Source organism: Notothenia rossii (assembly GCF_949606895.1).
Source record: "Notothenia rossii genome assembly, chromosome: 9".
In the NCBI taxonomy this organism is placed as follows: Eukaryota; Metazoa; Chordata; class Actinopteri; order Perciformes; family Nototheniidae; genus Notothenia; species Notothenia rossii.
The window spans coordinates 12,235,882-12,261,606 of NC_136907.1; the positions used below are offsets into that span (position 1 = coordinate 12,235,882).

The window sequence follows — 25,725 nt, forward strand, 5'->3', positions numbered from 1 at the left end:
ACTTGTGACTCATGACTGGGCACTACATGTCATTAGTGGAAGTAAGAGAACCCAGCAGTGTGAAGTTTAAATACAACTCAACTAACATAAACTTTAAAAAAAAAGGTATATCAGGGGTGTTTAATCCATGCAACTTAACCTAGAAATGTTTTTACTTGAGTATCACTGGAATTGTTTCTGACACAGTAAGTCAATACGTGTATTTCCCGAAATAAATTGTGTCAGATGGCAATGGATGCCATCCAAAACATCGATTTTTGGTATTTGCGAATAGTTGAAGATGAGAGGATTTTTTTTTTTTTTTTCGTGAATCAATATTTTTCACTTTAATCCTAACAACCCAGTATTTTTATTTTGTAGTTAAAGTAATCCAGGAAGTTAAAACTTTCTTGCTTCATAAGGCAATTTTCATCTTGCTGTATTCCAATTTACCTAACATGACCCGCCCTCTCACTTGATTGCCACAAATGATGTTTACCTAACTGTTCTGGATGTGTCATCATCCTGCAGGAGCAGTGTCAACAAACATCTCATTAACAGCCTCATTAGACAGAGCTGTTTCACGTTCAACAAGGGAGTGCAGAACTGTCGAGGTTTCAAGTTTTTACTCTCGAGGACTGCAACAGTGATACATTCACAGTTCAAGTGAAAAACAGCGACACAAACTTTTATTCCTTCTGACTTCATGGAGTATTTACAGTATTTATTATGTTTTTTTACTTCATGAAGTATTTAGATTATATATTATGTTAAAAGCAGCATGATCAGATTCGTACTATAAAACACACTTTCTTTACATCAATAGTATGTTTCAGCAGGATGAATTATATAATGTTGTCTACAGCATCTTCAACTTAGCTTTGATAAACATTTCACAGTTCAAATATGGCAATACATTTTTGAAACTCAAAGATGAAAGATTCTTTAAAAGGTTTCTCCGTGTAGTTTTATATAAGATCAGGTATTCCTATTTCTCGATCTGTTATGTTGATGTTGTACAGAATAAAGACTGTATCAGCATGTTGCTAGAGTTACATCAATCACTAAATTACTTTTATATACTTGAATTGCTTTTCAACGTTAATCAGCCAAATTTCTACCATAAATAATGACCTGAAATATTCCCCCTCATAGGGCCCCCTCATCCCAGGGGCATTGCAGTAGGCCTTCTAACAAGACTTTCCTTCTGTAAGTCTGTGGTTATTAACAGCTATTTCTGTGACCACGGCCAGATATATCGACTGGCTTGCAATTACCTTATGCCCACCTCTGTCATTAGTGTGTTATTAACAGTTTTTATTCTTTGGCCACTGACATTTATTCTGTTTAGTTATTTATGCATTGGCTATGCATTGTCTAAAGTTGCCACAGTTCAGGAAAGAGTGAAGGCCTTTAAAACCTGCACAGCTCATCTTTCGTTGGTGGTAATCTATTTTGTCCCAATATTAGTCATCTTTACCATGGACTCAAAAACAGTGGTGTAGTGGGCGTTGGACGCGGGGGTACGCCGTACCCCCACTTATTTGGAGCATGATCTTTTTTTTAAAGTCCATGTAATGTCCAAAATAAATGTTATTCTGTGTTAATAAATCGCTTCATCACTTTCCACTGTTTCATTTGACATATCAACATCAATGATTCTTTCCATAAATACCCCCCAAATAACATGAAATGTGTGCCACTTTCCCGTGTTATTCCGCTCCGGTAGCAAAAAGCTTGCCAGCCATTAACCCAGCTGTGTGACGTCACACGTGGCAAACACCAGCCCCGTCTGGATTGTTTGTTTTGTATCCTTCCGCTATTTTCGCTCAACATATGTGTAACCGGACCTCGCTAAACTTTTTTTATCTAACAATTCATGATGGGGAAGCGATGTGTAATTGTGAGCTGTGAATGTTTCCTGATTGCTATAAACATTGATCATGGGTGCTGGAAGATTGTGCACAAAACTCGGGTCAGAATTAAGTTACTACAGGTGTTATGCCAGCTTGAGCTAAATGTCACCAGAGTACAGTGAACTTGCCTAGTGACTGAAATATATAAAAGTTGAAGTGAAATAAGTAAGGCCAAAAATGAATTACGTCTGAATATCTTTATTATTTTTACCACTTTTAATTATTTGTGGGCTCGCACATATACCAAAATAGACTAATGTACACTGCAATAAAGATAAAATGTTACAAGTGAAAAATTAACAAAAGAACCCTTTTTTATTTATCAAACAGTAAATTAATACAATCTTACAAATTTGCGATTTGGAAAATGTTGTTTTATTTACATGTTTCTTTGGAAAAATAATATTGTAAATGATGTACTTTGTAAATTATTTACATCATGCGAAACCATTTTAACCAGTTCAGCTGCATGACTTATGTCAAATTACAGATTTGGCCATTGAAATCCCTGATAGCGGCCTCCCGGTTCAGGGTAAGTCTTCCGTATCTCGGTTACAGCACGCAGGCAGCGGGATTCTGATTTTTGGGCCGAGTACACCCCAGCACCAACGTACAAACTGTCGATAAGCTGTATATCGATACTTCCTAATGAAAAAAAAGTATACAGATTATAAATATATTTGGAGAAAAATAAAATGTTATGTAGTACTATTATGTAGCAATGGTTACAAATTGGCTTATAACATGATATTTGTATTTTACTTGTACAAAATAAATATGAGGTTTTACATGACTGCTTGACAGAATCATAGACCTCTTATATTTTTCCTCACATGTGTAGTTGTTTCTTTTCCCAAGCATACATTGAACTTGCATACACAGAAAAAATAAAAGCCAAGCTGTTTTTGACTGCTTGAAAGAGTTTAATGGTATCTTTAAAAGTGTACCATATCTGTAGCGACTAAAAGTATTATATGAAAGCAAAGCTGCAATAGGCAGTTGGGTCAATCAATATTTACTTACTGGTGTAGTGGGCCATCAACTGCTCTGTGTTGTTGTTTGTATTGAAGATACGCTATTTTCAGTGTCCAAACACTGAGACAGCCTTCTCTAAAGCCTGGGTGGCTAATAATGCACCTTGGTTTCTCGTCGGTGTCTTCTATCTGGCAGAGTCCTGCACGGGTCTGATTTTCAAGACCCGCTCCCGCCCCGCACCCGTGACGTGCAGTACCGAACCCGCCCCGCTACCCGCACATATTGCCAATTAGTTCTGCAACCCGACCCGACCCGCCGGCACATGATCCGCAACCCGACCCGAACCCGCATATCTATAGGCCTATAAGCAGTGACAACGTGCAATTATTAACACACGCAGTTGCATATTTGGCTCAAAAAGCCTGGGATGTTGTTTATTTTCTCCATCTAGGATGACACCAAAAGCCTCCCAGACGTTGGATTTCGCTCTTGAGGAAGAGTTATTGAAAATGCTGTATTCTCCCCTATAGAGAGCTTCACCTCAGCCATTCAGAATGTGGTGCGCTCAGCAGCAGATAGATGCACTGCAGAGGTTATGATTATGCTCGGTAACGCGGAGGAGAGGTCTGAGGATTTAAACATTAAACTAAATTATTATTGTTTAAATATATTTATTATGCAACACCCGCAACCGGACCCGCATCATCTTTGTTTTACCCAGAAGCGAACCCGGAAAAAAGCGTTTGAAAAAATACCACCCGCAAATCACCTTTTTTGCGGGTCACCCGTCGGGTACCCGCGGATACCCGACCCGATGCAGGACTCTGCTATCTGGTCAGTAGGTTGCAAACTGTCTATTTGTTCCATCACCTGCCAGATCTCTCTGCAGCATACACATTCATCTGCAGTGGGCATGCTTTCACAGCATTGACATGTACACCTGAATATTGTACATAACATTAAAAAACAAAACAATATCTGCCGGACGTGTGAGGAACAGATGACAAATTAAGATCGACATTTAGTGCAGGTCAAATTAAATAAAACAGAATTTACCATTCAGTATTGCCGACTCGAGTCTCGCCGGCTGCGGAATCCGCTTCTCTTTCACAAGTTTCTGCCTCGTTGTTCGATTGCTGGGCAGGAGGCTCGTACTTATAAGGCAAGATGCCTTGAAGTGAAAGGCTAGCTGGTTGACTCTCTACTTCTGTAACTGTATCCAGATAACCCACCGAATCTGAGCTTGAATGATCGCTGTCGCTGTCGCTGTCTGAAGTTATCGCGTTGCTTGCCATTCGGACTGATTTGATCAAATGGCAATGTTTGCCACGTGTGACGTCACCGCTCGTTCGGGAGTGATCGGGGGCGTACTCGGCAAACTTCGGAACCAACATCGGTTTTTAACGTATATGTCATTTAATTATGACGAAACTTTAAACATTTTTATTTATTTTTATTCTGGTGATATCTAAACTACATGTTAAAAAACACCTGTGTTAGATGCATTACATGGCCTTTAATAGTCTAATAAATATAAAATCATTGCCAGTGTTATCAGTTGCAAGTGTGTATTTGTTGTAATAATGACAAAAACATAATATATTTCACAGTAATTATAATAAAAAATAAAAACGATTTCCTTAAAAAATTATGATTCGTCATCATGCTCGTGACCCCGGTGAGCTGCGACACACCCACTGCCAGCTCGCCGCCCGCCGATTTTGCTGCAGCTCTTTCCCTCAAGAACACTAACGAAAAAGCTCTATAAGTGCAGGCAAACATTTTTTGCTTGACTTCTTTTCTAAAAAGAATATAATTCACAAGAAGAAAGAGGCTAGCACCACCGAAGCTACAAGTGAAGCTGCTAGTAGTATTACATACCAGAAGACGTGGATAATGCTAGCACTAACGTTAACGTCGCAACGTTCCCCTGGCTAGCTCAAGCTCACCTTTCCCAGAGGTATGGACGGAGGAGATGTGGCGGAGGAAACAAGAGGCATACCCGTGGATAGACAGATAGAAAAGCAGCGCTGTCTGCTTATTTGCAATGTAGGCTAGGCCTAATCAGAATAATTTCAAGTCCAGATTCAATGGTGTTTGCATAAGTAGGCTATATTGTTTGGGATGACCTAATTAAAATAGGATCCCCCCCAGTAAAAAAATCCCCAATACACCACTGCCAGGATCCTAAACCTGTCTCTGACCTCTGTCTTTCCTCCAATGCTGAACCCAATAATTTATGTTTTGCAGACACAATAAATCAAAGAATCTATGAATAAAATATAAAAAGTCAGAAATAAGTAAAAAGTTACAGTGAAAAGAGTTATAATAATATAATTGTATATCTAAATATTTCGGACGTTGTGTTAATGCCACTAGGTTAATTATTTATTTTTTTAACATCCTGGACATATTCGAAAATACAATTATTTCCAACAAAAATATAATGTTATAAATCACTCTTCACAAAAATATTTAATTGATATCCTCACAATTACTTTGGGACCAGATGCTGGCCCCTTTCTCTTTCTCACGATAATTATTAAATTATGATCAGTATACCTTACTGGAATGGATATTGCCTGTGAACATAAATGGCTAAAATGAGTAGATATATGATCAATATAAGTTGCACTTTTTGACCCATCTTTCGTTATGCATATCCTAGTAGGTTTAGTCACCATTTGTACCAATATATATATATATATACAGTATACACATATATTTGTCTGCAGCTTGTCTTTAAGGGCACAGTGCAGCATATTCCAGTCAATGTTTGAATCTCCGATAAAATAAATGTCTGTCAAGATCACAAACTTTATCTAAAATGTCAAATACGTTGTCTCAATAAATTAGGTTTGCATTTGGAGGTCTGTAACAACATCCTACCAACAAAGGTTTCAAGTTTGGTGAATTCATTTGCAACCAAAGTACTTCAATATCAGCAGACATCAAATCATATCTCACTTTATCCCACCTCCATATGCATTCCTGTCCTTTCTAAATATACTGTATCCATGAATGTCCACTGCAGCATCATTAAAGGTGTCATCTAAGTGAGTTTCAGATATTCCTAACAACTAAATACCACATGATAATATTTAAACCCAATTTAAACCCTTTACTTGGTAAATTATTTGACATTAAGATGGCAAATTAAATGTTATCTGATTTTAACTTCCTTTCAAATTGAGAACTAAAACATACATGTAACACAATTTCAACCACACACACCATCACATACATAACAATAATTTAACTGCACATAGATTGCTATACATGTGCATACTCACTCACTCAATTAGACGAGTCTCCCGGTATCTCCCAAACATTTTTAAATAACATTTTTTGTATGAAATAGATTAATGGTAATAGGAAAAGTGGTTTGTGTGGATTAAAAAAATTAACTATATAAAGCAACTATAGTGCTTTCAATTTTTGTTGGGAATGTGGTGTGTCGGTATAATGAGCTCTAGATTGGGGACCAAATGAATACATGGCAGAGACTAACTCCACAAAACTTCACGTGTTACTTATCCATGTTAATTTTTTTTAACAAGTAATGCCCTTGGTAGGAATGAATGGGCTTTGGTTAAATGTCAAAGTAAGTAAATGGGAAAGTCAAGAGAGAAGGACCATAGCCTTGTTTGCTGCTTGTTAGCCTGCTTGTATCATGTTGTCAGAACTAATTATTAAGCTTCAGGAAATGCTATGATAGCTCTGCTGAACTTTTTAATTGACTTTTTTTGTACTTTATTTGGACGAATGTCAAAGGCTAATAGTACATAAACAATATAATAAAATATGTTTAAAAGTTTTGACTTTTTTAGTTAATAAAAAAAATTGCTTGTAAATTAAGTGTTAATGTCTGGCTCTTGATGTGATTTTATTTACAAGTGTGCCTCTTAGTAAAATAGAATTTGACACTCATGCTTGACTAGATAGCTGCATTTGGATATTCCTGTCAGTACTTCCTAAATGCAAGAAGTTCATTGGACTAAAGAAGTATTTTTTTCTGGTGCTTGCGGACAACAGACTCAAGGGAACACACCTTCCATTTGACAAAAACAATGTAAGGGATTGCACAATAGCTAACGCTCATCAGAGCTTCATCGTCGGAAAGAGAGCGAGAGAGAAGAGCTCACCTCTGTCCAACAGAACACAGTGCTGACGCACAGTACTGTTCTCTGCATTAAAGACTGTGCTTCCCACAGCGTAGATTTGAGAGGTTTTTCATAATGGACTTCTTCAACTCAGCTCTTGGAAAAAACATCACTTTTGTGCATCCTGAATATTTCATAATAAGTGGCTTTATTGGAATTCCTAATATCAATTATTACTATGTATTCCTCTTTTTTGTTTACATTGTTTCAGTGTTGGGAAACACCGCTGTGATGGCCATAATATACTTGGACCATAGGCTGAGAACTCCCAAATATATTGTAGTTTTTAATTTAGCATTTGTGGACCTGTGTGGTAGCTCTGCTTTGGTGCCAAAGGTTCTTGATATCTTTCTGTTTAACCATCAGTACATCCCCTACGCTGACTGCTTGGCATTTCTTTTTTTCTGCTACACGTGCCTTTCAATGCAGGTTCTTAATCTAGTTGCACTCTCTTATGACAGACTGATAGCTATCATCTACCCACTGCACTACCAAGTGAAGGTGACCCACAGGTTCATGCTGTCTTTGATCGCCTGCTTCTGGGTCTTTGTTATTACTGTTGTACTTATTGCAGTGGGCCTTCTAACGAGACTTTCCTTCTGCAAGTCTGTGGTTATTAACAGCTATTTCTGTGACCACGGCCAAATATATCGACTGGCTTGCAATGACTATAAACCTAACGATGACTTTAGTTGGTTTTTAATAGTTCTAATTCTTTGGCTTCCACTCACATTTATTCTGTTTAGTTATTTATGCATTGGCTATGCATTGTCTAAAGTTGCCACAGTTCATGAAAGAGTGAAAGCCTTTAAAACCTGCACAGCTCATCTTTCGTTAGTGATTATTTATTTCATTCCAATATTAGTCACCTTTACCATGGATTCAAAAATATCTGCGAATGCCAGGATCCTAAACCTGTCTCTGACCTCTGTCTTTCCTCCAATGCTGAACCCAATCATTTATGTTTTGCAGACGCAAGAAATCAAAGAATCTATGAAAAAAATATTGAAATTTAGAAAGAAATGCCAAATTACGGTGAAGAGAGAAATCATGAAATGATTATTTGTATATTTATTTTGGACATTGTTTTAATGCCATCAGGTTAACTTTTGTTTTTTTTGTTAACATCTGCACACGTTTGAACATTTAATTCAACACAAGTTATTCCATAAAAAAATAATTATAATAATTGAGCTTTAAATAAATAAACTAACTAATAGATTGCACAAAACAGTAAACATTAGAAATACAGTGTGTCAGGTATAACACACCTACAATGACAGTGTTCTGCTATTTGTTTTATATGTGCTTGTGTATTAGGAGGATATTCTGGGAACACATTATTGTGATCAAAGTGTGTGTCTCTGTGCATGATCTCTTGAAGGACTCTACTGTATATTAGAAAACGAATTGTGTCTTCAATGTTCTCTTTTAAAGCATAATCAAAAGCATACAAATAAACCAATTTAGAATTCATAAAAATCAGTGACTATACATTTTTCTTTTTGCAATCAAATGATGCATCCTTGTTCTGCTTCTTCATGTTTGTAGATGGATACCTCATATTTAAAAAGTAACAAGACATATTTTGCCTCTTGGTCCGCTTCTCTTTTCTGAATCAATCTGTGTTTTCTAACTCTACACTAATGACATGAAACCCTTCAGGTTTTTCAGGTACATACTGATTTTAACTGAAGAACTTTATTGTTAAGCAGCTGCAAAAAAAATTGAATCTGGAACGGGATTTCTTGAATTTAAACATTTTTTAAGATGAACAACCCAAATGTGCCCAAATGTTTATCCTGAGTAAAGTTCATCAAGGATGGGTGTAGTTTAGACCGATATGACGAGTGTTTTGTGTGGATAAAAAAAAAGGAAACTTATGAATATATAAAGAAACTATAATGCTTTCAATTTTAGTTGGGAATATGGCATGTCCGTAGAATGAGTCCTAGATTGGGGACCAAATGAATACATGGCAGAGAATAACTCCCCAAAAATTCACGTATTACTTATCCATGTTAAGTTTTTTGAACTTGGTAGGAATGAATGGGCTTTGGTTAAATGCCATAGTCAAAGTAGGTAAAAGGGAAAGTCAAGAATAATTTTCAATTAAATACAAAAATACTTTGAAGGTAACAAACTTAATACTGTGTATCAACATGCTTACAGGCCTGGCCATTCGACATGCACTGATTCAACACAAATGACAGATGACTGGAAGGGCAAACTAGATAATAGGAAGTCAGTGGGTGCAGTACTACTTGATTTTAGTGCTGCTTTTGATGTCATTGACCATTCTTTGTTGTTACACAAGCTGGAACAATATGGTTTTAATTTTGATACGCTGAGGTGGTTATAAAGTTACCTGACAAATCGAAGTCAAACTGTTTTTTTTAATGGAAGTCTCTCAAAGATGAAAACAGTCACTTGTGGAGTACCTCAGGGTAGTTGTTTGGGACCACTTTTATTTTCTATTTTTACAAATGACCTACCATTAGTGTTAGAAAAAGCTACAATTATAATGTATGCAGATGACTCAACAATATATTATGCAGCATCAACTACAAGAGAGTTGACAAATGTTATGAATAAAGATCTACTACTGATATCAGAGTGTGTCACATAATAATAAGTCCTTACAGTAATGTGGGAAAAACAAAATCTTTATCAATAGGATCAAATCATCAGTTAAAAGGTGAACCAAAATTGCAACTACATTTAAACCATATTCAAATCCAATAGGTCAAGGAGACAAAATTGCTAGGTATAACCCTGGATCATAAATGATCTTGGTCGAAACAAATAGATAATGTTGTATGTAAAATGGGAAGGGGTGTGTCACTTGTAAAAAGAATTGTAAAATATTTGCCAATGGATGTCAGTAGACAAGTTTTGGATTCTTTGGTTCTGTCGCAGCTTGATTATTGTTTGGTTGTATGGTCTAGTGCTGCAGAAAAATATTTAAACAAACTACAAGTAGCACAACATAAGGCAGCACAATGTGCACTGCAGTGCTCCTACAGAACCAGAGTCACTCAAAATGCTGGAGACACTGAAATGGTTAACTGTCAGACAGAGGTCAACTTATATTTTGTTAAATTTTGTCAGAAATATTACAGTGACTCACTCACTACATATATTATCACAAAGGTTTATAGCGCAATATGCTCAACATAACTATCAAACACGACATAAAATAGAAGGAAGGTTTGTATTACCCAAATCTAAATCAAATATGGGACAGAAAACAGTCATGTGCAGAGCCATGGTCAGCTGGAACTCTTTACCGCTCCACATCATTCAGGAAAATTCTCAAGTAGATTTAAAAAGGTTGCTAAAAAATGATTTAAGTATTATAAAGAACATTTGAACAGTGTCTGTGGCTATGTATGCATATATTATTATGTACACTTATTTGTATTTATTTTTGTTTGGCCTTAGGATGGTGATAATTGGATGACCATTTTAGTTTTCACTTCATACAGTACTGTAAATTGCATGAAATTATGAGCAGTTTAGTTTTGTTTTAATTTTGTTGTATGTATGTATGTTTATGTATGTTTTGTGTGTGTGAGGACCCCAGAAAGAATAGCCAATGCTCATGCTAGTGCTAATAGTGATCCTAATAAAGACATAAAAAAAAGAGAGAAGGACCATGGCCTTGTTTGCTGCTTGTTAGCCTGCTTGTATCATGTTGTCAGAACTAATTATTAAGCTTCAGGAAATGCTATGATGGCAATGCACAACTTTTTAATGGACTTTTTGAGTGCTTTATTTGGACCAAGGCAAATGTAAAACGCTGATGTGTCATTAACAATATTATCAAATATGTTGACACTTTTAAATACAAAAATAAAATAAAAACGGCTTTTAAATGAACTGTTTATGTCTGGCTCTTGATATGATTTTATTTTCTCAGTGTGTCCCTTAGTACATGAGTTCAACACTCCTGCTCCGTAGGCTTCGACTACTGTAGATAGCTAATTTGGATATTCCTGTCAGTACTTCCTCAGTGCAAGAAGTTCATTGGACTAAAGATGTATTTTTCTCTGGTGCTTGCGTACAAGAGACTCAAGGGAACACACCTTCCATTTGACATAAACAATGTAAGGGATTGCAAAATTGCTAACGCTCATCAGAGCTTCATCGTCAGAAAGAGAGCGAGAGGGAAGAGCTCACCTCTGTCCAACAGAACACAGTGCTGACGCACAGTACTGTTCTCTGCATTAAAGACTGTGCTTCCCACAGCGTAGGTTTAAGAGGTTTTTCATAATGGAATTCTTCAACTCAGCTCTTGGAAAAAACATCACTTTTGTGCGTCCTGAATATTTCATAATAAGTGGATTTATTGGCATACCTAATATCAGTTATTACTATGTATTCCTCTTTTTTGTTTACATTGTTTCAGTGTTGGGAAACACAGCTGTGATGGCCATAATATACTTGGACCATAGGCTGAGAACTCCAAAATATATTGTAGTTTTTAATTTAGCATTTGTGGACCTGTGTGGTAGCTCTGCTTTGGTGCCAAAGGTTCTTGATATCTTTCTGTTTAACCATCAGTACATCCCCTACGCTGACTGCTTGGCATTTCTTTTTTTCTGCTACACGAGTCTTTCAATGCAGGTTCTTAATCTAGTTGCACTCGCGTATGACAGACTGATAGCTATCACCTACCCACTGCACTACCAAGTGAAGGTGACCCACAGGTTCATGCTGTCTTTGATTGCCTGTTTCTGGGTTTTTGTTATCACTGTTATACTGATTGCAGTCGGCCTTCTAACAAGACTTTCCTTCTGTAAGTCTGTGGTTATTAACAGCTATTTCTGTGACCACGGCCAAATATATCGGATGGCATGCAATGACAATAAACCTAACGATGTCATTACTCTGTTTTTAATAGTTTTAATTCTTTGGCTTCCAGTCACATTTATTCTGTTTAGTTATTCATGTATCGGCTATGCATTGTCTAAAGTTGCCACAGTTCATGAAAGAGTGAAGGCCTTTAAAACCTGCACAGCTCATCTTTCATTGGTGGTAATCTATTTTGTCCCAATATTAGTCACATTTACTATGACTTCAAAAATATCTCCGAACGCCAGGATCCTAAACCTGTCTCTGACCTCTGTCTTTCCTCCAATGCTGAACCCAATCATTTATGTTTTGCAAACACAAGAAATCAAAGAATCTATGAAAAAAATATTGAAATTTAGAAAGAAATCCCAAATTAACGTGAAGAGAGAAATCATGAAATGATTATTTGTGTATTTGTTTTGGACATTGTTTTAATGCCACCAGGTTAACTTTTGTTTTTTTTGTTAACATCTGCACACATTTGAACATTTAATTCAACACAAGTTATTCCATAAAAAAATAATTATAATAATAATTGAGCTTTAAATAAATAAACTAACTAATAGATAGCACAAAACAGTAAACATTAGAAATACAGTGTGTCAGGTATAACAAACCTACAATGAGAGTGTTCTGCTATTTGTTTTATCTGTGCTTGTGTATTAGGAGGATATTCTGGGAACACATTATTGTGATCAAAGTGTGTGTCTCTGTGCATGTTGTCTTGAAGGACTCTACTGTATATTAGAAAACTAATTGTGTCTTCAATGTTCTCTTTTACAGCATAATCAAAAGCATACAAATAAACCAATTTAGAATTCATAAAAATCAGTGACTATACATTTTTCTTTTTGCAATCAAATGATGTATCCTTGTTCTGCTTCTTCATGTTTGTAGGTGGATACCTCATATTTAAAAAGTAACAAGACATATTTTGCCTCTTGGTTTAATTCTCTTTTCTGAATCAATCTTTGTTTTCTAACTCAACACTAATGACATGAAACCCTTCAGGTGTTTCAGGTACATACTGACTTTACCTGAAGCACTTCATTGTTAAGCAGCTGCGAAAAAAATTGAATCTGGAACGGGATTTCTTTAATTTAAACATTATTTAAGATGAACAACCCAAATGTGCCCAAATGTTTATCCTGTTTAAATTATCATCAAGGATGGGTGTAGTTTAGACTGATATGACGAGTGTTTTGTGTGGATAAAAAAAAAAGGAAACTTATGAATATATAAAGAAACTATAATGCTTTCAATTTCAGTTGGGAACGTGGCATGTCCGTAGAATGAGTCCTAGATTGGGGACCAAATGAATACATGGCAGAGAATAACTCCCCAAAAATTCACGTATTACTTATCCATGTTAAGTTTTTTGAACTTGGTAGGATTGAATGGGCTTTGGTTAAATGCCATAGTCAAAGTAGGTAAAAGGGAAAGTCAAGAATAATTTTCAATTAAATACAAAAATACTTTGAAGGTAACAAACTTAATACTGTGTCTCAACATGCTTACAGGCCATTCAACATGCACTGATTTAACACAAATGACAGATGACTGGAAGGACAAACTAGATAATAGGAAGTTAGTGGGTGCAGTACAACTTGATTTTAGTGCTGCTTTTGATGTCATTGACCATTCTTTGTTGTTACACAAGCTGAAACAATATGGTTTTAATTTTGAAACGCTGAGGTGGTTATAAAGTTACCTGACAAATCGAAGTCAAACTGTTTTTTTTAATGGAAGTCTCTGAAAGATGAAAACAGTCACTTGTGGAGTACCTCAGGGTAGTTGTTTGGGACCACTTTTATTTTCTATTTTTACAAATAACCTACCATTAGTGTTAGAAAAAGCTAAAATTATAATGTATGCAGATGACTCAACAATATATTATGCAGCATCAACTACAAGAGAGTTGACAAATGTTATGAATAAAGATCTACTACTGATATCAGAGTGTGTCATAAATAATAAGTTGGTACTTACAGTAATGCGGGAAAAACTAAATCTTTATCAATAGGATCAAATCATCAGTTAAAAGGTGAACCAAAATTGCAACTACATTTAAACCATATTCAAATCCAATAGGTCAAGGAGACAAAATTGCTAGGTATAACCCTGGATCATAAATGATCTTGTTCGAAACAAATAGATAATGTTGTATGTAAAATGGGAAGGGGTGTGTCACTTGTAAAAATAATTGTAAAATATTTGCCAATGGATGTCAGTAGACAAGTTTTGGATTCTTTGGTTCTGTCGCAGCTTGATTATTGTTTGGTTGTATGGTCTAGTGCTGCAGAAAAAGATTTAAACAAACTACAAGTAGCACAACATAAGGCAGCACAATATGCATTGCAATGCTCCTACAGAACCAGAGTCACTCAAAATGCTGGAGAAATGGTTAACTGTCAGACAGAGGTCAATTTATATTTTGTTACATTTTGTCAGAAATATTACAGTGACTCACTCACTACATATATTATCACAAAGGTTTATAGCAATATGCTCAACATAACTATCAAGCACGACATACAATAGAAGGAAGGTTTGTATTACCCAAATCTAAATCAAATATGGGACAGAAAACAGTCATGTGCAGAGCCATGGTCAGCTGGAACTCTTTACCGCTCCACATCATTCAGGAAAATTCTCAAGTAGATTTAAAAAGGTTGCTAAAAAATGATTTAAGTATTATAAAGAACATTTGAACAGTGTCTGTGGTTATGTATGCATATATTATTATGTACACTTATTTGTATTTATTTTTGTTTGGCCTTAGGATGGCGATAATTGGATGACCATTTTAGTTTTCACTTCATACAGTACTGTAAATTGCATGAAATTATGAGCAGTTTTGTTTTGTTTTAATTTTGTTGTATGAATTTATGTATGTTTTGTGTGTGTGAGGACCCCAGAAAGAATAGCCAATGCTCATGCTAGTGCTAATAGTGATCCTAATAAAGACATTAAAAAAAAAAGAGAGAAGGACCATGGCCTTGTTTGCTGCTTGTTAGCCTGCTTGTATCATGTTGTCAGAACTAATTATTAAGCTTCAGGAAATGCTATGATGGCTATGCACAACTTTTTAATGGACTTTTTGAGTGCTTTATTTGGACCAAGGCAAATGTAAAACGCTGATGTGTCATTAACAATATTATCAAATATGTTGACACTTTTAAATACAAAAATAAAATAAAAAAGGCTTTTAAATGAACTGTTTATGTCTGGCTCTTGATGTGATTTTATTTTCTCAGTGTGTCCCTTAGTACATTGAGTTTAACACTCCTGCTCCGTATGCTTCGATTACTGTAGATAGCTAATTTGGATATTCCTGTCAGTACTTCCTAAGTGCAAGAAGTTTATTGGACTAAAGATATATTTTTCTCTGGTGCTTGCGTACAAGAGACTCAAGGGAACACACCTTCCATTTGACATAAACAATGTAAGGGATTGCAAAATAGCTAACGCTCATCAGAGCTTCATCGTCGGAAAGAGAGCGAGAGGGAAGAGCTCACCTCTGTCCAACAGAACACAGTGCTGACGCACAGTACTGTTCTCTGCATTAAAGACTGTGCTTCCCACAGCGTAGGTTTGAGAGGTTTTTCATAATGGAATTCTTCAACTCAGCTCTTGGAAAAAACATCACTTTTGTGCGTCCTGAATATTTCATAATAAGTGGATTTATTGGCATACCTAATATCAATTATTACTATGTATTCCTCTTTTTTGTTTACATTGTTTCAGTGTTGGGAAACACCGCTGTGATGGCCATAATATACTTGGACCATAGGCTGAGAACTCCAAAATATATTGTAGTTTTTAATTTAGCTTTTGTGGACCTGTGTGGTAGCTCTGCTTTGGTGCCAAAGGTTCTTGATATCTTTTTGTTTAACCATCAGCACATCCCCTACGCTGACTGCTTGGCATTTCTTTTTTTCTCCTACACGTGCCTTTCAATGCAGGTTCTTAATCTAGTTGCACTCTCGTATGACAGACTGATAGCTATCATCTACCCACTGCACTACCAAGTGAAGGTGACCCAAAGGTTCATGCTGTCTTTGATTGCCTGTTCCTGGGTTTTTATTATCACTGTTATTCTTATTGCAGTGGGCCTTCTAACGAGACTTTCCTTTTGTAAGTCTGTGGTTATTAACAGCTATTTCTGTGACCACGGCCCAATATATCGGATGGCCTGCAATGACAATAAACCTAACGATGTCTTTACTCTGTTTTTAATAGTTTTAATTCTTTGGCTTCCCCTCACATTTATTCTGTTTAGTTATTCATGTATCGGCTATGCATTGTCTAAAGTTGCCACAGTTCATGAAAGAGTGAAGGCCTTTAAAACCTGCACAGCTCATCTTTCATTGGTGGTAATCTATTTTGTCCCAATATTAGTCACATTTACTATGACTTCAAAAATATCTCCGAACGCCAGGATCCTAAACCTGTCTCTGGCCTCTGTCTTTCCTCCAATGCTGAACCCAATCATTTATGTTTTGCAGACGCAAGAAATCAAAGAATCTATGAAAAAAATATTGAAATTTAGAAAGAAATCCCAAATTAACGTGAAGAGAGAAATCATGAAATGATTATTTGTGTATTTGTTTTGGACATTGTTTTAATGCCACCAGGTTAACTTTTGTTTTTTTTGTTAACATCTGCACACATTTGAACATTTAATTCAACACAAGTTATTCCATAAAAAAATAACTATAATAATTGAGCTTTAAATAAATATACTAACTAATACATAGCACAAAACAGTAAACATTAGAAATACAGTGTGTCAGGTATAACACACCTACAATGACAGTGTTCTGCTATTTGTTTTATCTGTGCTTGTGTATTAGGAGGATATTCTGGGAACACATTATTGTGATCAAAGTGTGTGTCTCTGTGCATGATCTCTTGAAGGACTCTACTGTATATTAGAAAACTAATTGTGTCTTCAATGTTCTCTTTTACAGCATAATCAAAAGCATACAAATAAACCAATGTAGAATTCATAAAAATCAGTGACTATACATTTTTCTTTTTGCAATCAAATGATGCATCCTTGTTCTGCTTCTTCATGTTTGTAGATGGATACTTCATATTTAAAAAGTAACAAGACATATTTTGTCTCTTGGTCCGCTTCTCTTTTCTGAATCAATCTGTGTTTTCTAACTCTACACGAATGACATTAAACCCTTCAGGTTTTTCAGGTACATACTGAATTTAACTGAATAACTTTATTGTTAAGCAGCTGCAAAAAATGTAGAATCTGGAACGGGATTTCTTGAATTTAAACATTTTGTAAGATGAACAGCCCAAATGTGCTCAAATGTATATCCTGAGTAAAGTTATCATCAAGGATGGGTGTAGTTTAGACCGATATGACGAGTGTTTTGTGTGGATAAAAAAAAAAGGAAACTTATGAATATATAAAGAAACTATAATGCTTTCAATTTCAGTTGGGAACGTGGCATGTCCGTAGAATGAGTGCTAGATTGGGGACCAAATGAATACATGGCAGAGAATAACTCCCCAAAAATTCACGTATTACTTATCCATGTTAAGTGTTTTGAACTTGGTAGGATTGAATGGGCTTTGGTTAAATGCCATAGTCAAAGTAGGTAAAAGGGAAAGTCAAGAATAATTTTCAATTAAATACAAAAATACTTTGAAGGTAACAAACTTATTACTGTGTATCAACATGCTTACAGGCCATTCGACATGCACTGATTTAACACAAAATGACAGATGACTGGAAGGGCAAACTAGATAATAGGAAGTTAGTGGGTGCAGTACTACTTGATTTTAGTGCTGCTTTTGATGTCATTGACCATTCTTTATTGTTACACAAGATGGAACAATATGGTTTTAATTTTGAAACGCTGAGGTGGTTATAAAGTTACCTGACACAGGGTTCCTGCAGGTTTCGCCAACTCAAATTTAAGACTTTTAAAGACCTTTTTAAGACCACTTTGAATAGAATTTAAGACCTATTTCACGGCAAGAAAGTATGAAGGAAAATTGCTATGAAAGAAGAAATACGTCCCATGATTACTTACAAACTAAATTAATTAATGTTCAACATAAGAACAATGACTGAACATAACAGCATAACAGCAAAGAACTGTGCCAAAAAGTGTGTGTGTCTCTGTGTGCGTGTTAGGGCTGTGCAATTAATCATATTTTAAAATCGCAATTAGGATTTTGGCCTGCCACAATTAGAAAAACAACATAATCGAAAATAACTATTATTTAGCTTTGCTAGGATGTGACAGTGCACTACAACACATTTGATCTAATTCATTTTAGTCTCATTTATTTTTATTTATCATATTTATTTATGTTTAGTAGCTTGTGGAAGTGCGCTCCAAGACATTTGTTGATCTTGTTTATTGGTATTGATTATTTTGATATTATTTATTTAAATATGTAAGTTATTTAATTTAGTATTGGTTTTTCAGTTGAATTATACATTCAGGGTAATCAACAGTTAAAAAGATACTGTTCAAATTATTTAATAATCGTGATATCAATTATTGACCAAATATAATCGTGATTATGATTTTTGCCATAATCGAGCAGCCCTAGTGTGTGTGTGTGTGTGTGTGTGTGTGTGTGTGTGTGTGTGTGTGTGTGTGTGTGTGTGTGTGTGTGTGTGTGTGTGTGTGTGTGTGTGTGTGTGTGTGTGTGTGAGAGAGAGAGTAACAATAGCTATATTCAGAGCTCTGCTGCCTTGGCTACAATCTTTCATTGTTGCCGTTGTATGATTGGTTTTTAACTACTGTATTTAGCATCACCTCCGCTTTTAGGGTTGACGACGAAGACCAAAACGTCGCCGGAGGTCCCCCGGTGTTGTTGCGGGAGCTGCCGCTGCACTAGCTATCGCTGCACTAGCTAACGCTGCACTAGCTAACGCTACATTAGCAAAACACACGCTAATTTCTTTTGCAGAAGGTGCGGCGGACTTCAAACACGTTCCCCTCCACTGGTTTCAACCAAGCACTAAATTAGATGTTTTCCAACCAAATACGGTTGAACCTACACTTCCCCATATTTATTTGTAAGTAGATTCGGAGAGACATGAGTTTCTGACTGCCGCTAGCTGAAGCTTGGTTGCTAGGTTACTAGCTGGGTGTTCTTCGATAAGGGGCCGGGGAAAACAAAGTCAGTGATTACTGGTTCCATGTTGATTTATTTCAATAGAAATTGTTGGGGGGAACTGAAAGGCTATTACCGTACTGGTTACTTTGCAGCCCGGACATTTCCCCCAAAACACATTTTAGAAGCGATCGCAACACAGAAGTACCTTTCAAATCCCATCATTTTTAAGACCTTCTAAATCATATTTAAGACCTTTCTTATTTTTTTTGTCATATTTAACACCCTTTTAAGGCCTTAAATTCAGATTATCTAATTTAAGACTTTTTAAGACCCCGCGGGAACCCTGCTGACAAATCGAAGTCAAACTGTTTTTTTTAATGGAAGTCTCTCAAAGATGAAAACAGTCACTTGTGGAGTACCTCAGGGTAGTTGTTTGGGACCACTTTTATTTTCTATTTTTACAAATGACCTACCATTAGTGTTAGAAAAAGCTACAATTATAATGTATGCAGATGACTCAACAATATATTATGCAGCATCAACTACAAGAGAGTTGACAAATGTTATGAATAAAGATCTATACTGATATCAGAGTGTCATAAATAATAAGTTGGTACTTATAGTAATGCGGGAAAAACAAAATCTTTATCAATAGGATCAAATCATCAGTTAAAAGGTGAACCAAAATTGCAACTACATTTAAACCATATTCAAATCCAATAGGTCAAGGAGACAAAATTGCTAGGTATAACCCTGGATCATAAATGATCTTGGTCGAAACAAATTGATAATGTTGTATGTAAAATGGGAAGGGGTGTGTCACTTGTAAAAAGAATTGTAAAATATTTGCCAATGGATGTCAGTAGACACGTTTTGGATTCTTTGTTCTGTCACAGCTTGATTATTGTTTGGTTGTATGGTCTAGTGCTGCAGAAAAATATTTAAACAAACTACAAGTAGGTAGCACAAAATAAGGCAGCACAATGTGCACTGCAATAATCCTACAGAACCAGAGTCACTCAAAATGCTGGAGACACTGAAATGGTTAACTGTCAGACAGAGGTCAACTTATATTTTGTTACATTTTGTCAGAAATATTACAGTGACTCACTCACTACATATATTATCAAAAAGGTTTACAGCGCAATATGCTCAACATAACTATCAAACACGACATAAAATAGAAGGAAGGTTTGTATTACCCAAATCTAAATCAAATATGGGACAGAAAACAGTCATGTGCAGAGCCATGGTCAGCTGGAACTCTTTACTGCTCCATATCATTCAGGAAAATTCTCAAGTAGATTTAAAAAGGTTGCTAAAAAATGATTTAAGTATTATAAAGAACATTTGAACAGTGTCTGTGGCTATGTATGCATATATTATTATGTACACTTATTTGTATTTATTTTTGTTTGGCCTTAGGATGGCGATAGTTGGATGACCATTTTAGTTTTCACTTCATACAGTACTGTAAATTGCATGAAATTATGAGCAGTTTTGTTTTGTTTTAATTTTGTTGTATGTATGTATGTTTATGTATGTTTTGTGTGTGTGAGGACCCCAGAAAGAATAGCCAATGCTCATGCTAGTGCTAATAGTGAAACTAATAAAGACATAAAAAAAAGAGAGAAGGACCATGGCCTTGTTTGCTGCTTGTTAGCCTGCTTGTATCATGTTGTCAGAACTAATTATTAAGCTTCAGGAAATGCTATGATGGCTATGCACAACTTTTTAATGGACTTTTTTAGTGCTTTATTTGGACCAAGGCAAATGTAAAACGCTGATGTGTCATTAACAATATTATCAAATATGTTGACACTTTTAAATAACAATAAAATAAAAACGGCTTTTAAATGAACTGTTTATGTCTGGCTCTTGATGTGATTTTATTTTCTCAGTGTGTCCCTTAGTACATGAGTTTAACACTCCTGCTCCGTAGGCTTCGATTACTGTAGATAGCTAATTTGGATATTCCTGTCAGTACTTCTTCAGTGCAAAAAGTTCATTGGACTAAAGATGTATTTTTCTCTGGTGCTTGCGTACAAGAGACTCAAGGGAACACACCTTCCATTTGACAAAAACAATGTAAGGGATTGCACAATAGCTAACGCTCATCAGAGCTTCATCGTCGGAAAGAGAGCGAGAGGGAAGAGCTCACCTCTGTCCAACAGAACACAGTGCTGACGCACAGTACTGTTCTCTGCATTAAAGACTGTGCTTCCCACAGCGTAGGTTTGAGAGGTTTTTCATAATGGAATTCTTCAACTCAGCTCTTGGAAAAAACATCACTTTTGTGCGTCCTGAATATTTCATAATAAGTGGATTTATTGGCATACCTAATATCAGTTATTACTATGTATTCCTCTTTTTTGTTTACATTGTTTCAGTGTTGGGAAACACCGCTGTGATGGCCATAATATACTTGGACCATAGGCTGAGAACTCCAAAATATATTGTAGTTTTTAATTTAGCATTTGTGGACCTGTGTGGTAGCTCTGCTTTGGTGCCAAAGGTTCTTGATATCTTTCTGTTTAACCATCAGTACATCCCCTACGCTGACTGCTTGGCATTTCTTTTTTTCTGCTACACGAGTCTTTCAATGCAGGTTCTTAATCTTGTTGCACTCTCGTATGACAGACTGATAGCTATCATCTACCCACTGCACTACCAAGTGAAGGTGACCCACAGGTTCATGCTGTCTTTGATTGCCTGTTTCTGGGTTTTTGTTATTACTGTTGTACTTATTGCAGTGGGCCTTCTAACGAGACTTTCCTTCTGCAAGTCTGTGGTTATTAACAGCTATTTCTGTGACCACGGCCAAATATATAGACTGGCTTGCAATGACTATAAACCTAACGATGTCTTTACTCTGTTTTTAATAGTTTTAATTCTTTGGCTTCCACTCACATTTATTCTGTTTAGTTATTCATGTATCGGCTATGCATTGTCTAAAGTTGCCACAGTTCATGAAAGAGTGAAGGCCTTTAAAACCTGCACAGCTCATCTTTCATTGGTGGTAATCTATTTTTTCCCAATATTAGTCACATTTACTATGACTTCAAAAATATCTCAGAACGCCAGGATCCTAAACCTGTCTCTGACCTCTGTCTTTCCTCCAATGCTGAACCCAATCATTTATGTTTTGCAGACGCAAGAAATCAAAGAATCTATGAAAAAACTATTGAAATTTAGAAAGAAATCCCAAATTAACGTGAAGAGAGAAATCATGAAATGATTATTTGTGTATTTGTTTTGGACATTGTTTTAATGCCACCAGGTTAACTTTTGTTTTTTTTGTTAACATCTGCACACATTTGAACATTTAATTCAACACAAGTTATTCCATAAAAAAATAACTATAATAATTGAGCTTTAAATAAATAAACTAACTAATACATAGCACAAAACAGTAAACATTAGAAATACAGTGTGTCAGGTATAACACACCTACAATGACAGTGTTCTGCTATTTGTTTTATCTGTGCTTGTGTATTAGGAGGATATTCTGGGAACACATTATTGTGATCAAAGTGTGTGTCTCTGTGCATGATCTCTTGAAGGACTCTACAGTATATTAGAAAACTAATTGTGTCTTCAATGTTCTCTTTTACAGCATAATCAAAAGCATACAAATAAACCAATGTAGAATTCATAAAAATCAGTGACTATACATTTTTCTTTTTGCAATCAAATGATGCATCCTTGTTCTGCTTCTTCATGTTTGTAGATGGATACTTCATATTTAAAAAGTAACAAGACATATTTTGTCTCTTGGTCCGCTTCTCTTTTCTGAATCAATCTGTGTTTTCTAACTCTACACTAATGACATTAAACCCTTCAGGTTTTTCAGGTACATACTGAATTTAACTGAATAACTTTATTGTTAAGTAGCTGCAAAAAATGTAGAATCTGGAACGGGATTTCTTGAATTTAAACATTTTGTAAGATGAACAGCCCAAATGTGCTCAAATGTATATCCTGAGTAAAGTTATCATCAAGGATGGGTGTAGTTTAGACCGATATGACGAGTGTTTTGTGTGGATAAAAAAAAAAGGAAACTTATGAATATATAAAGAAACTATAATGCTTTCAATTTCAGTTGGGAACGTGGCATGTCCGTAGAATGAGTGCTAGATTGGGGACCAAATGAATACATGGCAGAGAATAACTCCCCAAAAATTCACGTATTACTTATCCATGTTAAGTGTTTTGAACTTGGTAGGATTGAATGGGCTTTGGTTAAATGCCATAGTCAAAGTAGGTAAAAGGGAAAGTCAAGAATAATTTTCAATTAAATACAAAAATACTTTGAAGGTAACAAACTTAATACTGTGTATCAACATGCTTACAGGCCTGGCCATTCGACATGCACTGATTTAACACAAAATGACAGATGACTGGAAGGGCAAACTAGATAATAGGAAGTTAGTGGGTGCAGTACTACTTGATTTTAGTGCTGCTTTTGATGTCATTGACCATTCTTTGTTGTTACACAAGATGGAACAATATGGTTTTAATTTTGAAACGCTGAGGTGGTTATAAAGTTACCTGACACAGGGTTCCTGCAGGTTTCGCCAACTCAAATTTAAGACTTTTTAAGACCTTTTTAAGACCACTTTGAATAGAATTTAAGACCTATTTCACGGCAAGAAAGTATGAAGGAAAATTGCTATGAAAGAAGAAATACGTCCCATGATTACTTACAAACTAAATTAATTAATGTTCAACATAAGAACAATGACTGAACATAACAGCATAACAGCAAAGAACTGTGCCAAAAAGTGTGTGTGTCTCTGTGTGCGTGTTAGGGCTGTGCAATTAATCATATTTTAAAATCGCAATTAGGATTTTGGCCTGCCACAATTAGAAAAACAACATAATCGAAAATAATTATTATTTAGCTTTGCTAGGATGTGACAGTGCACTACAACACATTTGATCTAATTCATTTTAGTCTCATTTATTTTTATTTATCATATTTATTTATGTTTAGTAGCTTGTGGAAGTGCGCTCCAAGACATTTGTTGATCTTGTTTATTGGTATTTATTATTTTGATATTATTTATTTAAATATGTAAGTTATTTAATTTAGTATTGGTTTTTCAGTTGAATTATACATTCAGTGTAATCAACAGTTAAAAAGATACTGTTCAAATTATTTAATAATCGTGATATCAATTATTGACCAAATATAATCGTGATTATGATTTTTGCCATAATCGAGCAGCCCTAGTGTGTGTGTGTGTGTGTGTGTGTGTGTGTGTGTGTGTGTGTGTGTGTGTGTGTGTGTGTGTGTGTGTGTGTGTGTGTGTGTGTGTGTGTGTGTGTGTGTGTGTGTGTGTGTGTGTGTGTGTGTGTGAGAGAGAGACAGAGAGAGAGTAACAATAGCTATATTCAGAGCTCTGCTGCCTTGGCTACAATCTTTCATTGTTGCCGTTGTATGATTGGTGTTTAACTACTGTATTTAGCATCACCTCCGCTTTTAGGGTTGACGACGAAGACCAAAACGTCGCCGGAGGTCCCCCGGTGTTGTTGCGGGAGCTGCCGCTGCACTAGCTATCGCTGCAATAGCTAACGCTGCACTAGCTAACGCTACATTAGCAAAACACACGCTAATTTCTTTTGCAGAAGGTGCGGAAGACTTCAAACACGTTCCCCTCCACTGGTTTCAACCAAGCACTAAATTAGATGTTTTCCAACCAAATACGGTTGAACCTACACTTCCCCATATTTATTTGTAAGTAGATTCGAAGAGACATGAGTTTCTGACTGCCGCTAGCTGAAGCTTGGTTGCTAGGTTACTAGCTGGGTGTTCTCCGATAAGGGGCCGGGGAAAACAAAGTCAGTGATTACTGGTTCCATGTTGATTTATTTCAATAGAAATTGTTGGGGGGAACTGAAAGGCTATTACCGTACTGGTTACTTTGCAGCCCGGACATTTCCCCCAAAACACATTTTAGAAGCGATCGCAACACAGAAGTACCTTTCAAATCCCATCATTTTTAAGACCTTCTAAATCATATTTAAGACCTTTCTTATTTTTTTTTGTCATATTTAACACCCTTTTAAGGCCTTAAATTCAGATTATCTAATTTAAGACTTTTTAAGACCCTGCGGGAACCCTGCTGACAAATCGAAGTCAAACTGTTTTTTTTAATGGAAGTCTCTCAAAGATGAAAACAGTCACTTGTGGAGTACCTCAGGGTAGTTGTTTGGGACCACTTTTATTTTCTATTTTTACAAATGACCTACCATTAGTGTTAGAAAAAGCTACAATTATAATGTATGCAGATGACTCAACAATATATTATGCAGCATCAACTACAAGAGAGTTGACAAATGTTATGAATAAAGATCTATACTGATATCAGAGTGTCATAAATAATAAGTTGGTACTTACAGTAATGCGGGAAAAACAAAATCTTTATCAATAGGATCAAATCATCAGTTAAAAGGTGAACCAAAATTGCAACTACATTTAAACCATATTCAAATCCAATAGGTCAAGGAGACAAAATTGCTAGGTATAACCCTGGATCATAAATGATCTTGGTCGAAACAAATTGATAATGTTGTATGTAAAATGGGAAGGGGTGTGTCACTTGTAAAAAGAATTGTAAAATATTTGCCAATGGATGTCAGTAGACAAGTTTTGGATTCTTTGTTCTGTCACAGCTTGATTATTGTTTGGTTGTATGGTCTAGTGCTGCAGAAAAATATTTAAACAAACT

General features: G+C 35.8%; 5 protein-coding genes across 5 annotated transcripts; all 5 read left to right on the forward strand.

Annotated features, from left to right (window-relative positions):
• Positions 1-231: 231 nt before the first annotated feature.
• Positions 232-5,129, forward strand: LOC307018447 (olfactory receptor 51B2-like; the record flags this gene model as incomplete). Its single annotated transcript, XM_079648682.1, has 5 exons — positions 232-260; positions 511-593; positions 1,135-1,483; positions 4,809-4,874; positions 5,054-5,129. The coding sequence occupies 5 exons, from the start codon at positions 232-234 to the stop codon at positions 5,127-5,129; spliced, it is 603 nt and encodes a 200-aa protein (XP_079504808.1).
• Positions 5,130-7,108: 1,979 nt separating this feature from the next.
• On the forward strand, positions 7,109-8,092 carry LOC307018448 (olfactory receptor 1E16-like; the record flags this gene model as incomplete). Its single annotated transcript, XM_079648683.1, has 1 exon — positions 7,109-8,092. The coding sequence occupies one exon, from the start codon at positions 7,109-7,111 to the stop codon at positions 8,090-8,092; it is 984 nt and encodes a 327-aa protein (XP_079504809.1).
• A 3,216-nt stretch (positions 8,093-11,308) lies between these two features.
• On the forward strand, positions 11,309-12,292 carry LOC307020246 (olfactory receptor 1E16-like; the record flags this gene model as incomplete). The annotated part of the gene is made up of 1 exon (XM_079651483.1): positions 11,309-12,292. The coding sequence occupies one exon, from the start codon at positions 11,309-11,311 to the stop codon at positions 12,290-12,292; it is 984 nt and encodes a 327-aa protein (XP_079507609.1).
• A 3,209-nt stretch (positions 12,293-15,501) lies between these two features.
• LOC307020440 (olfactory receptor 1E16-like) lies at positions 15,502-16,485 on the forward strand (the record flags this gene model as incomplete). Its single annotated transcript, XM_079651791.1, has 1 exon — positions 15,502-16,485. One exon carries the CDS (start codon positions 15,502-15,504, stop codon positions 16,483-16,485), a length of 984 nt encoding a protein of 327 aa, XP_079507917.1.
• Positions 16,486-21,245: 4,760 nt separating this feature from the next.
• LOC307019557 (olfactory receptor 1E16-like) lies at positions 21,246-22,229 on the forward strand (the record flags this gene model as incomplete). The annotated part of the gene is made up of 1 exon (XM_079650565.1): positions 21,246-22,229. One exon carries the CDS (start codon positions 21,246-21,248, stop codon positions 22,227-22,229), a length of 984 nt encoding a protein of 327 aa, XP_079506691.1.
• Between the last annotated feature and the right edge of the window lie 3,496 nt (positions 22,230-25,725).